Source organism: Scardinius erythrophthalmus, assembly GCF_964197995.2.
Source record: "Scardinius erythrophthalmus genome assembly, chromosome: 23".
NCBI lineage: Eukaryota > Metazoa > Chordata > Actinopteri > Cypriniformes > Leuciscidae > Scardinius > Scardinius erythrophthalmus.
In genome coordinates, this window is record NC_138243.1 from 19982814 (window position 1) to 19996803 (window position 13990).

Below are 13990 nucleotides of genomic sequence, written 5' to 3' on the forward strand. Positions count from 1 at the left end.
ATTGAGAGACTGATGTATAATGATACTTATCAAAAGATGATTTAATGTTTTTCCGCCACATTGAAATGACTCAATTAAATGAGTAAAACCAAGCCGGCTCTTTACAAAAATGCATCCCAAGCGGAAGTTTCCAGGGTCGAAACTGAGTCTACTCGATTGCACTACCACATGATATTTTTTTGAATGCACGCAAGGCACAACGCTAACAAGGAAAAGGTGTGTTGATCTCCGCAATTACACCGTCCTTATATTTAACAATCAAATAAATCCAGGACAAATATTCATTTGCATATATATATATATATTTGTTTGTTTTTTGTTCACATACAGCATTTTTAACACACTGCATGGTTAAGAACAGTGTCGTACTTAACTTAAGAGCTCATGAATGTCATGATCACAATGAGGTCCAATTAATATTTCAATGACATGATCTGGTATCCATGAGAGCGATATTGCAGAGTCCGCCGTGCTAACGTCAGTCGCAAAAACCATTCTGTGAATTCTTCCTTCAAATGAGTGCAGGAATCTCACTTTGAAATCAACTAAAAGGGCATTTACAATCTATGGGCGTATATTTATTTTCTCAATGATGTGGCAAACCTTGGACTTGAAGCGTTCGTCTTCAGTGTGTTTGTCTAGCGCTGTTGACAGTGCTCACTGAAGCTGAATGCAGACAGCTCACGGACAAGGTCTCATTTTAGCGCTGTGAAGTTAGTCGTGTGGGTTCAGTGCATGTGACTGTCTGTGTTTCCTTACTGGTTCTTTTAAGCTCTCGTACATCGTTAGCTTCTAATAAGTGGACGCTTCTGGTAGGTATCCAAAATCATTCATGAGTGTGTTGACGGGTCGGCCTTCGTGGAGTGAGGAGTACGGACGTGCGTATGCTAAATCTGCAGACTTATGAAAGGAAAGATATGGAATATGAAATAGATGGAAACCGAGATTACCATTTTCTGTCACCTGCTCAGACATGCACAATTTGACATTTATATGACATTATATTAGTGTGGAAATTAGTGCTAAAGATCACGGATAAATTGATGGTTATCACCCACAGATATATGCAACGAAATGTGTCACTTACTGGAATTGATTTCTTTTTTTTTGTCCTCAGAAGTTATTAAATATCATCTTTTTTTATTATATAATTTGCGATAACAGTTTTGGCTTCTGTCAAATTTACTTCACCAAGACTCAAGAATACAAAATCATACACACTTAAAAGAAACTCAGCACCAAAAACCTGAGAAAGAAGTTTAAACACTCCAGTAGAGTCATCCAAAGCAAATTCAATCCGTTTTAAATAACGCAAATGTATCTGGAAAGGGATTTACAACGAAATATACAATGACTGATATTATTTGGTCGTGTGAAATTTGACCTGTGGATATCGAGACGAACTAAATCACCCTTTGGACTTTATAGAGGAAATGTTCCTCTATCCCATTTGGTACGTTTATGATCAACCTATGAGGAACAGATTTTATGTAGCTTACATTAGGGCATACTGTCTGTGTCTACGCTAAAAACATATCTAAGAGCAGCGTAAAACGTATTAGACCAGGTAAGGAGTCTATCCTACTGCTTGTAACTATGTCAGCTCAGTACAAGTACACGTGCAGGTTATCTTTGTGATTCCTTTATCATTTGAACACCATTTAATGGCAGATGAGCATTGATGGATGTTTTTAGGAATTGTGTGCTATATCATATTGAACGCATAGGTCTTGTGTGTGTATGTGTGAACAGTATATGCATACATCTGTACATGTACAGTAAATCAAATAATCACATTCAGCTTCCCCAAAAAGTATTTGGACCTAAATTAGAGTGTAATTGCATTAGATAACAAAACATTGGATCAAATAAATAAACTATTCTTATCACTGAATAATGGCTGATGGAAATTCAGCTTTGCCGCTACATGAATAAATGACTTATTTTGAAAAAGTTTTACTATTTTAAAATGTTCATGTTTTTATTTTAATTATAGAACAGTTTATGTGTTGAACTACACTGAGGAGAACAGGAGACTTCGTACATCCTCTAAAAAAAAAAAAAAAAAAGTTTAAAGAAATGTAAAAAGAGGATTATGGAAATGCAAGAAAATTGAAGTTAGTTTTATAAGAAAGGGATAATTTGCTTGTAAATGCCACTTGGTTAAATGACATTCATACATTTTTAAGTGTGACTTAAGTGTCCAACTACTTTCTGGGCGCACTGAAGCATTTTTAAATCTCTTTGTTTCTTTCTTTTTTGCTGTTTGTCATTTTTAGCAATTATTTAAAAAAAAGAAAGAAAATCATGTTATTTTACAGGAAAACAGGACACACCTCAATTCACACTGTTCAATACTGAGCAAAAAACCATTCAGTTATTCACAATTACATGAATTTTTGCTTCTCTTTTCACATACAAAAGGTTGGAGAGACACATATAGTGGTTCTATTATTATTTCTACCCAGCTAACAAACTGACTCCATTCACAGTCCAGTTCACGGTTTCAAAACACGGTTAAATCCCAAAGCATCTTATTACAGACCCATAAACCCACACTGACACTTCCCTTCAGAAATAAAACATAAGGAAAAACTATTTCAACGGTGATGATGATGATGCTAATAACCGATAAAGGACTCTCCTTCTCTGAGTGTGGGACTGTGAGTCTGTGTTTGGATGGAGAAGCGGACGCTCTGCTTTAGCATCAAAACTTGCTGAGGACCGAGAGAGTTAAAACCAGAGTTAGAAGCAAGAATGAGCTGGTTGGCGATAAGGCTGCGTTGTTCATATCGTGTATCGCTCCGGGGCCTGCGGGAATAGAAACCCCACATGTTAACAACCTCCCCAAACATCCAACGTGTGTAGTATCATCATGCATTACGCTGTTGAAAGAAATTGCTGCGAATACACCTCTCAAACATCGTCAGAGTTAGCGGATGCCTGAAGGTGACAAGACGAGAGCTGATGTAATTGCATTAGGCGAACATTTGACACATTGCGACGCTCGCTGATTGTGCCAAGTTATACTTGACATGGATTTTATGCATAAATTAACATGCATTTAATCATCAGAAGGAGCCTCTTACCGTACAAAATAATGCTGGCGTTTGTTATTCCCAGCGTGTTCATGGCCACACAAGTGTAGTTCCCATAATCCTCTTCGGAAACGTTAAAGAATGTTAGCATGGACTGTTTACCCTTGTTTTCGATCTTGACCCCATTGAATCCGTTGAGGAGTCTGGAAAATTTGAGGTCAAGTTAGAAGCGCGTTAAGATGAGCCGTTATTAAATCTACGTAAGCGAATTAACATATCGCTCTCTCGCAGCTGCATGTGACGTGAATGTCTAACAAATACAGTTCTTTGTATATTTTTAATTAACGAGCTCTGTCGGAAGCATGGCTTAGCGCAGGATTGTCCATACTCGGTCCTGGAATGCCACTGTCCTGCAGAGTTTAGCTCCATCTTGCCTCAACACACCACAGGGAAAACTGCCATATATGTTTATACCGCCATACTGATAGTTTGTCATTATCTCATAATGGTTTAATAATTTGGGCAATTTGGTTGCAATAGCTTACACACATCACAGGGAGGTTAAATTTGAATCGTTGAACTACATTTACAAAAAAAATACACGTAAACAGTCGGTTATAAAATAAGAACAACTAGACAAATTGCAAGTTTTTCAGGTTGGTCTAACTGTATTCAGGTAAGAAATATGTCAAATGTAAAATAACACTGGATAGTTTTCAATGTAAAAGTCTTTTGTTCTTTATTACATGACAGATTTATTAAGCTGCTGTCACTTTAAGAGTTTATGCACGGATCCAATATACTGTTACACAGCATGTGTTATCTCAACTATTTACGTTCCAAACTGACTGCATTCACCTGAATAATCTGCAGGACTTTAGCAGGCAGCTTTATGAGGGCACCACTTACAGTATATGTGGTGCAAACACTTTTGGTGTGAGCACGAAACCTGCGGGAATGTGTTAAATTATGCACAATACAAGCACTATTCAGTGACAGGAGGCGGGTGTGTGGCACTTTGCCGCCTGAGAGAAGAGAGCAAGAACACACAGCCTGTAACGGTGTATTGGAACCGTTTCAGATATTTCAGTATCGATACATATAGAAATATCTGTATTTTTGACAACACTAATGCTTAGTAAGATCTTGATTAGCTGGATCAGGTGTGTTTAATTGGGGTTGGAGCTAAACTCTGCAGGACAGTGGCCCTCCAGGAGCAGGACTGGATACCCCTGCTGGTTGCTGGTTCCAGTCCCATTTTCTCCTCTCTCTACCTAAATATTGCTTGACTTTCACTGTCAAAAAAAAGAAATAAAAATAAAACTACTAGCCTCACCTGCGCTCCCCCTTATACCACTGAAAATCCGCCAGAGGAACCGCAGACGCCTCGCACCACATAACTCCTTTCTGGCCGACGGCCGTTCCTGTGCTCTGAGCTCGTGAAATGACAGGTGGGTCTGTGAAATGAATCACGTGTAAAAACATGTGGTAAATGGATGGCATTAACAGGAATTTTCTTAGGGTGAATGAGATACTCACAGTTTACAGTAACCTGAACAGTCCTCACGTCTGGAGGCGAGATGTCGTTTGAGGTGATGCAGTCGTACGAGCCGGACATGTCTTTGGTGATTCCAGTCATTTCCACATATTCACCCTCGGTAATGATTCTGTTACCTGTATCAATACACATGAGGTTAATGTAATATTAACATACATAAATTCATATTATTAAACCAATGCATTATAAAAATGACTCTGGGTAAAAGGCCTGAGGGGCTACAGTGGTATAGTGGAGATATAGGGACGTTCGTTTGCTACAAGGAACATCTGTCACGGTATGCAAATATATATATGTGACAAATCTGGATCACAAAACCGGTCACATGTTGCACGGGTATATTTGTGGCAATAACCAAAAATTCATTGTATGGGGCAAAATTAGCGATTTTTCTTTTATGCCAAAAATCATTAGGATATTAAAGGCACAATATGTAACTTTTTTGCTTTAAAAATAGCAAAAATCATTATATCTATGTTATATATATTTTTAGTTGTGTACTTACATTATCCCGACTGTTTCCAACAACTTTCAAACCAGGAGAAATTTGTAATTTAATTCGAGAAACGTCCCGTTTCTTTATTTCCGTTTTGTCGCCGCCAATGGCGTCATATCCGCGTTGTCCCTGGTTTCCGCTCGTACTGCCATGGCAACCAGAGCTATGAACCAGAGCCGTCTGATAGTAACCAAAGCGATTGACGCGGACAACTTTGTAGTTCGCACTGTCTATTTGCACGCTGTTGTTGTTTCGTTCAAACATTATGGACCATGGCAAGCAGACTTTGGGTAAAAAAGGAGAACTAAAACGAGAATCAATATCAGCGCGGTGTTTTCGAGATGCCGAGAGCTCCCATAGACAGTACATAAACGAGAGCTCCACGTCCAAGACTTCGACCGCTCCTACATGCAACTACTTTATTAAACAGGTGAGCACATTTACATAAAACTAATCAATGTTATATAGTTCAACAATGATAAAATGTCAGAATATGATCTGTATGTTATTCTAATGTTGATCTAGCTTACTGCTAGTCTCATACAGACAAACTAACACATACATTTCAACACATTCAAATGCAGTTTAGTGTGATAGTGTAATGTTAGACCAAGTGAAACAGCGCTGCGTTACCTCACAAGTTTAATTTGTCTAATAAACTGGCCTGTGAGTTGTAATTCTGTATGTAGTTCGGTAGAATGAAATGTCCGTATTCCTTTAATATCCGCGGGACTCGCGTCGCGTGTGGAGCTGATAGCTGTCTCTTAGCAATCCCGAACTGCTTCATATCACAGTCATGATAAAAACATTGATGTATTCAGTCATCCATAAACATTATTAGATCGGTCGGCTTGACGTTGACGACAAGATCCATAATTCTTAGCAAATGTTGCGTCATCAATCTACGCCTTTGTTATTGTAAATAGGTTAGCGACCCCTAGTGGCGAAAAATGCCATACTGTACGTTTAAGTAAAGATCATGTTCCATGAAGATATTTTGTAAATTTCCTACCGTAAATATATAAACATTTATGTTTGTGAGTGAATGCAGCACAATCGCGAACATAAATGGACAACTTTAAAGGCGATTTTCTCAATGTTTTGATTTTTTTGCACCCTCAGATTCCAGATTTTCAAATAGTTGTATCTCGGCCAAATATTGTCCTATCCTAACAAACCAAACATCAATGGGAAGCTTTCATATGATGTATAAAATTGACCCATGTGACTGGTTTTGGGGTCCAGGGTCACACAAAACTGGGGGTCACCCAGGGTCCAGGGTTACCCGTATACCCTATGGCCACAAGCATTCTGCATCCCATTTATACATTCATAACTCAATCTCAAACCTATGTCCTGCTATTTTTTTCTGAGGACAGCAGCTGGAAGTATCATAGTAGTGTCATAATGCCACAATCATTTTTGCTTAGATGAATTTCCAACATGAGGAATGTATTTTCTCAAGCAACCGGAGAAAATACAGAGTTTGAGCCACTGTTCAGGAATCCTAAAGCAGGCGCACTTATTCTGCTATGATCTGTCTAAAATGAACAGCATTTATTTAACATTATCTCAATCTGTAGGAAGAAAAAGGTTGGTGAATGTCAATAAGACAAATACGTTACGCTTGGCTGACCTGGACTGACCCTCTGTTGTTGTTTTCGATCATTACACAAAATCCACCTATATTTCCAGTTCTATTATCAAGCAAAGAAATGATTCAGTTATTCCTCTGAGGGAATGAAATAAAGTTTCACCCTCAGGTTCAGACAGCCAGTTAGTGCAAATGCCACTCACAGCACAAACTGCACATTATGGCATCTCATTAATACAGCCTCAGTCCTTCATTTAGTGAAAAGGTTGAGGAGTGGACTTAGGTTGTTATTTTGTTTCTAATAACATGGCCTTGGGGATTGTGGGAGAGGTTGGTAATTATGCATATCTTCTTATATGACTCAGCCTCGTAATGCTTAAAAAGTTTGAGCAAACATTTTGAGAGGATGGTTCACCCCAGATTAAGCTCAACATGAGCCAAAGCCTGAAAATTACATCCCCTAATTTTAAACAGTACTATTCATAATATAAGAATCTGTCAATGTGAGAAGAGACTAAATATTTGAAATATAAACTGGCCTTTAAGTGTGAACCATATGATACAGCTGTTTTCTGCACAGTAAAGTATTTCTGTCATCATTTACTCACCCTCGTATGGAAGCTGGTTTACGCCATGGAATAAAAAAGTTATCTTCACAATTTTTTTGCAATTGCGAGTTTATAACCCAAAGCTTTATTTCTCAGAATTGCGAGTTATACACAATTAAGCTTCCATACCCTCATGTCGTAATCCAAACTTGACTTTTTTCCCTCTGTGGAAGACAAAAGAGGATATTTTGACCAAAGTTTGTCCATACAACATTGTTTTGGACCTCACTGACTTTCAACTGTATAAAACCTCAAAATATATTTTATGTTCCACAGAAGAAAATCTACTTCCCTTATGATTTTGAATATGATCAGCGGGCTCAGGTGTTCAAGCCAAAATGTATTTAGATTATTTATCATTTTAGATTATTGAGTATTATTATTTACAAAAGCCTCGGAAAGTTCAGCTAGAAATAAAAGTTTCTAAAAATCTCACTCCCAGCAACCTTCTGGTTTTCTTGTATAAAAGTTATGTTTTATAAGATACTGTATGGATGTCAAAACCACCACTAAAAGACTGAAAATTACGAGCAAAGGTCATAGTGTTTCTCACTTCATAAACTCTTATCCATGGTAACGTACAGCCAAAAGGATTTTCCTCCAATTTTTCACAGACAACACTTATTGAATCAACTACAGTTGTACGTTTGACCCAGCTGTTCTTTTACATTCACCACAAAGAAGTGTGCTTCTAAGTTTAACAGAGCAGGTTTTTATTCACACAGGGAATTTCTTTTATTCAAAAGAGAATTTGTTTATTCTACAAAAAAGCACTCATTACCTTTCTGTAGTAATGAATTGGACAAAGAAGTAACATATAGTAAGACGTGTATAGCTCGGATAGTGATACAACATTGTATTTATTCTCATGTAGTTTTGATTTATATTTAGCTATTAAAGCGGTCAGTTTGATTTTGGAATGGAGATGGGGTTAGTGTAGGTAGCCACGGTGAACAGCAATGATTTATAATGTTTACTTAAGAGACAGAAAGCAAACACCGGGCCCACAGCAATTACATCCAACACTGAGTAATAATCCTGCTGCTGTCATGAGACTGTCTTCCTGAACAGAGCAGAAGATTATTAGAATGTAAAGGAGAATGACAGTGTAAACAGGAAGGAATAAATAAAACGGTCTGTGCTGTCTGCGTACAGTCGGAGCGAGTGAGAAATGCTCCTATAACTAAATTTAGAAGATTAGGATCAAGGGGAAAGACTCACTCTCATGTTACAGTCAGAGAGTAAAGTAGTTTATACAGATCACGCCACTGAAGCAGACGGGACAACATTAAGATAAGGCTTTATTTAGGAGATGTCTGACTTTATTATGGTTGTATTATTGAATATCCGCACAAGTGAATTAAGCTGACTCGTCTTTTTACCTTTTTTTTTTTTTTACTTTTCCTATTCTACATGATGACCAGAGAGAGAGAGAGAGAGAAAAAAAGATTTCATATTTCCCAGACACATTGAATTTTCAGTCTCAGTTTAATGAATGTCACTGAAAACTTTTTTAGACCTTGACTAATCCTTATCTGAATCCATCAGGAATCATTTTCCCATAAACCTGTATCCATGTTTTATGCACCCTACTGCAATCAGAGACAGAGTTGGGTGTAATGCATTACTACTAGGGCTGTAACATTATATCATGTCACAATATATCGCAATACAAAAATGCAACAATATGTGTCGTGGATAGTGACAATCTGTATTGTGTATAGTTCACCCAAAATTAAAATGACTGTAAGAGAACAAATTCGAGTTTACAGAGTTTTAGTGTCAGTGCTACATTAAAATGTCTTATTTTACCAGTAAAAAGAGGTCTACATTATTTTAAATATATCTAGTCAGTGAAAGAGTGCAAGCATATTCATCTGAAATAATTCTGTTTTCAGCTTCAGAATCATGAATATTTTTATTCTGGTGTCACCATTGTCCTGTGAATTGGGTTATCAGCACCAAGTCCAAGCCTATTCATTTACACCCCGATGTAATACCAAATTTAGCATTTTAATCAACAGTACATTTTTTGTTAACCTTTTACCAAATGTCTTGGAGAATCGCAATTATATCGTATCGTGAGTTCAGTATCGCGATATGTATTGAATCATGACATGAGGGTATTGTAACACCCCTGATTACTAAGTAATTAATTACTGTAATTTAATTAATTTTCCCTTGATAAGGTAAAGTAAGGGCTTCTTTCAAACTTTTGACCTGTAGTGTGTGTGTGTGTGTGTGTGTGTGTGTGTGTGTGTGTGTGTGTGTGTGTGTACAACTTTTCTGATATGTTGATAATTTCAGAACATTAAAGCACACCATATCAGCATGCTGAAACCTTCTCATCACTAATTCATACAGACAAAAACATAGGGGGAAAGAAGTAGATAAACTAATCAGCCTCGCTAACCTAGAAGACTAGTCAACAATCCTTAACTGTAATAGCATGCTTTTAAAGTGTGTTGGCCCCCAAAGCAGGGGATCCATGTATCAAAGTGAAATGGAATCAGAAAATGTCCAGACTCTGAGGCACCCTTGAAATACACTGAAGTGGGTCAATGGCTTCATGCATTAAAACGGGTCATTCAATATTTCCGGTAATGCGACGTGAAGCTAGCTAGGCCAATGACTGAGCTTCAAATGCTGTCCTACTGCTTCACTGTATTATCATGTGAGCATGTGCTTTAACACTCCACAGCAGGCATTCTGAGCTCCTTCATCAACTAATAAACACATTATGGAATGATATTACACATATAATGAGATTTCAGTGTGCTAATGATTTCGTAATAAGCCACTGACCGTCATTACTGTTTGTCAACATACCTAATTGCGTTTTGCAATCGTCCCTAAATGGACTACCTCCTTAATAGAAATTCAAATGATGATTACTTCAGATTGTAAAGCAATGACTAAGCTAATTACAGGAAGTCGTAATGTTTATAACTGGGAAAATGAGGATGTCACAAGAACTTGCTTTCATTACATGCAGCAAGTCCTAAAAACGTTTCTGATAAACAGGTTTAAAAAAAATGCAAACCAGGCTGGGAGCTGAAATCCACCCTCAAAAACTGCCCAAGGACCTGCGGTAGCTTCACAGAATTGATATGTTTCCTTTTCTATTATCACTTTGTTGTGGGCTATTGTTAAAAACACTAGTGCTTTATCTCGCCTTACCCCATTCAATCTGACCTGGGCTCTAGGAAAGCTGCAAGGCAGAAAGGTCTGACATTTGGATGAGAGAGCAAGAAAGAAAGAGGAAACAAGGTAAAAGAGAGAGAAAGAGAGTCCAAAGTTAAAGGGACAGTACACCAAAAAATGAAAACTGTCATTATTTACTCACCCTCAGAGTGGCAAATTTACTTGTAGCCACATTTGACAATGGACGGTGAATGGTATATACCGGTCATAAATATTTCCTAGCAGTCCTAAAACTGCAGCTTTTCTTTTTCTTTTTAAATTATATATATATATATATATATATATATATATATATATATATATATATATATATATATATATATATATATGACAGCCTGGCCAAAAATCATGTCCGCACAATTTACCACCTTTTTAATTGCATTATCACAGATAAAACAATTGATTTCAAGCTCTTTTTCTTTTTAAATTATATATATATATAACAGCCTGGCCAATTGACTTCAAGCTCTATGCATTATGTTTGCAAAATGTTACATTTTTAAATATTTGAATAATGGGTGAAGTGTGTGTTTGTGTGTACAGTGTATATCTTTTTTATACAAAGCACATATGATTTGTCTTTTTCTGTGGAACACAAAATGAGTTTTCATACAAAGGGTGCTCTACATTCCATGTCTTCTAAAGCTAAATGATAGCTTTGTGTGAGAAACACAATGATGAAATCAATGATGAAATGTCATTATTCCTAAATCTTGCTTTATTACTTTACTGTTCCACTGGAATAAAACCTTACAAAATATACATATTTGAGAGACATTTGTAGCAAGCCGATATTTCATTATTGAACAAAGGTTGTTTTCAAAAATAGGAAAGGAATGTTTGAGGATATCAACGCATCTTGTAAATGAATACCTGCACTGCCTGCAGACTGAAAGAAAAGCAGTACTTGAACCCCAGCTGTTGAGAGAACGCCGTCTGTATTTTGCTGTCACCTCTCAAGCAGAATGTCTAAATCCTCCAATCATGCCCCGGTAGGCAGCAGGTCACCATGGTTACACAGTTCAGTGAAACTGATCATTGCTGGCCCTCCACTCCTGAATGACCTTTCTCTCTTTTTGTACTCTCTCTCTCTGCTTCTTTTTTACTCTTGCACATTTAAACAAGTTCCTCCAAACAAATAACTTGCTACGGAATAATTTATGTACGAACGCATCTTCATTAAGCCAGTCAAAGTCAAGCCACACTAATTAAAACAGAGATTTCGTTTCTAACTGCCAATCAATTACTGTCTAGTAATGTGGCCCCTTGAGATGGAAGAGGCCATTACGGCTCGGTGTGATGTCGTTTTTACAACTAATGGATCTGCTCTCTTGGTTGTCATTCTGCATTGCCTCTTGACGCAGTAATGGTGAAGTTAAGATGGGAGTGAAAAGCTCCTATGATTGACCATATCCTTTGGTTGGCACATACATCTATTTAACATTATACTCTATTTTCCATTGGTCTTGTTTAACCCTCAGAGACCCAAGTAGTGATACTTATTATGCATTTTCTTTGATTCTCCTTGAAAGCGTTTTTAGGAAGCCAGTGATTTTGAAAATCATGATTTATATGCATAAACATAAAAAGAAATAGGATCTGACTATGGCCCAAAGTCACTTTTTTGTAGTTTTCAAAGCCTGGGGCTGTCAAAGAGACCGGTCAGACCTCTTCTCCATTTAAGAACAGTGAGAACTGTTTATAGGGGTTATTTTATTTTCCATTGCATAAAAATTGCTTATTAAAAGTATATAGACACGCATTTACTTTGAAGCCTTCACAATCCGCTGGAAGGCTGAAACTTCAGTATGTTTATCATACAAACCCACTGACGCTCTGTAAAGTTTTATGATTTTATGATTTGTATACCTTACACCTAAATGCATATTAATATTCAAGCACAGAAACTGCTATTTCGTTCATTTTACATTTAAATAATTACTAGTATTTTGTCTATGATTTACTGCATTTGACTGGTTTGCTTTAATAACATGCCAAAAAATGCTGCCTGCCAATGCCAACTGTTGCATTTTGTGCAACATTCGAATGTATTCGAACATATATATATTTATATATTAACAGTTGGAAACGGTGTCAGCAGGCTGTGACATTAGCACAATATTTTTGCTAAAATTGTTGTTAATATATATTTCAGAGTCTGAGTAGGTGATGAAAGGTATGTACAGTCAGCAACCCAATCTCAAAGAAGTTTTGGTACAAAGTGAATAATATGAAAATTTATGATTTTTAGAAAAAGTAAACATGAAGGTCTATCCCAAAACATAACCTTCACTGTACGTTTCGAAAATACAAAAACTAACATTGTACGAATTAGCCACCTTTGCCAAAACATAAAACAGTCTTGTTTATAGTCTTGTTCATCTTGTTAAACATGTTTATTATACAATAAATAATTAGATAAATGGAAAGACAAGGGTTTTTTTTTTTTTTTGAGAAGAAAGAGATCACAAAATGCTATGAGAGTCATGAAACCAGCAGAATTCTGAAGTTGACCAATCAGAATCAAGTATTCCAAAGAGTTGTAAACAATTATTGCAGTTTTACTACAGTGTGAGCTAAACCCTTCGTTTGACGAAATATGATACATAAATATTCTCTGTTTTGAACCTATGCCACTGTAACCGGCCCTACTCGACCCGCTCCGCGCGGGATTCTAAGCGGGGTCTCTGGCGTGGGAGGCGGGCAAGCAAACAAGGACACTAAAGGCTCTAGAGGTTTACACACACAGCTCTTACTGGCCTACGTCCCTTACACCACCACATTTCCATTGATGCATGTGTAAAATATTAGCTTCACCTGTGTGTACAGTGTAACAATGAATTGCTCTTGTCAACAGATTCCGCCAGGAAAAAAATCCTTCGGCCACCCTAAAAAACCTTTGGCAAATTTGCCCCATAAATCAGTGCAGCCAAAAACAAGTCATACTCTGTGCGTTCATCAGAGTGTTAATTCTGTCAGATAGAAATAAATAATGATTTATCACCAAGGCCTCCCAGCTTCTGCTGCCCCCTCCTTCGTTCTTTCTCCTGGCTGGCGTGACGGGGAAGCATGACGCCGTCCCCTCAGCCCCATAAGACACATGTGTGAGTTTGTAATGGAAAGATAAGAGGGCAGGAATGCATCCAGGGAATACGCATTCTTTTCAGGCTTCATCGACTATGTGACTGGTTTAATAAGATGGAGAAGAGGTTGATTGTGCTTGAAACACATGAGCATGGCTTGATAACGCTGGTTTTGGGACAGGGAATATGAACTAGTTAGTATGTGACTCGAGGGAGGGATGGCAGTGTCACTGATGTAACGCTAGAGCATATTAGCAAATGTGCAATTTCACAGAAAGAAAATCTAAATTCTGTTTGTTCTACGTTTACACGCTGTATAGTAATTAAACATTTACTTAGAGTATGTAACCTTTGTCACATCAGTGCACGAACATACAACCCAAATTATGATTTATTATAGATAATTAAC

General features: G+C 37.3%; 1 protein-coding gene across 1 annotated transcript; it reads right to left on the reverse strand.

Moving 5' to 3' along the window:
- Positions 1–2338: 2338 nt before the first annotated feature.
- opcml (opioid binding protein/cell adhesion molecule-like) lies at positions 2339–13569 on the reverse strand (the record flags this gene model as incomplete). Its single annotated transcript, XM_081353899.1, has 5 exons — positions 2339–2811; positions 3090–3241; positions 4375–4495; positions 4578–4712; positions 13503–13569. 5 exons carry the CDS (start codon positions 13567–13569, stop codon positions 2708–2710), a joined length of 579 nt encoding a protein of 192 aa, XP_081210025.1. The 3' UTR covers positions 2339–2707.
- Between the last annotated feature and the right edge of the window lie 421 nt (positions 13570–13990).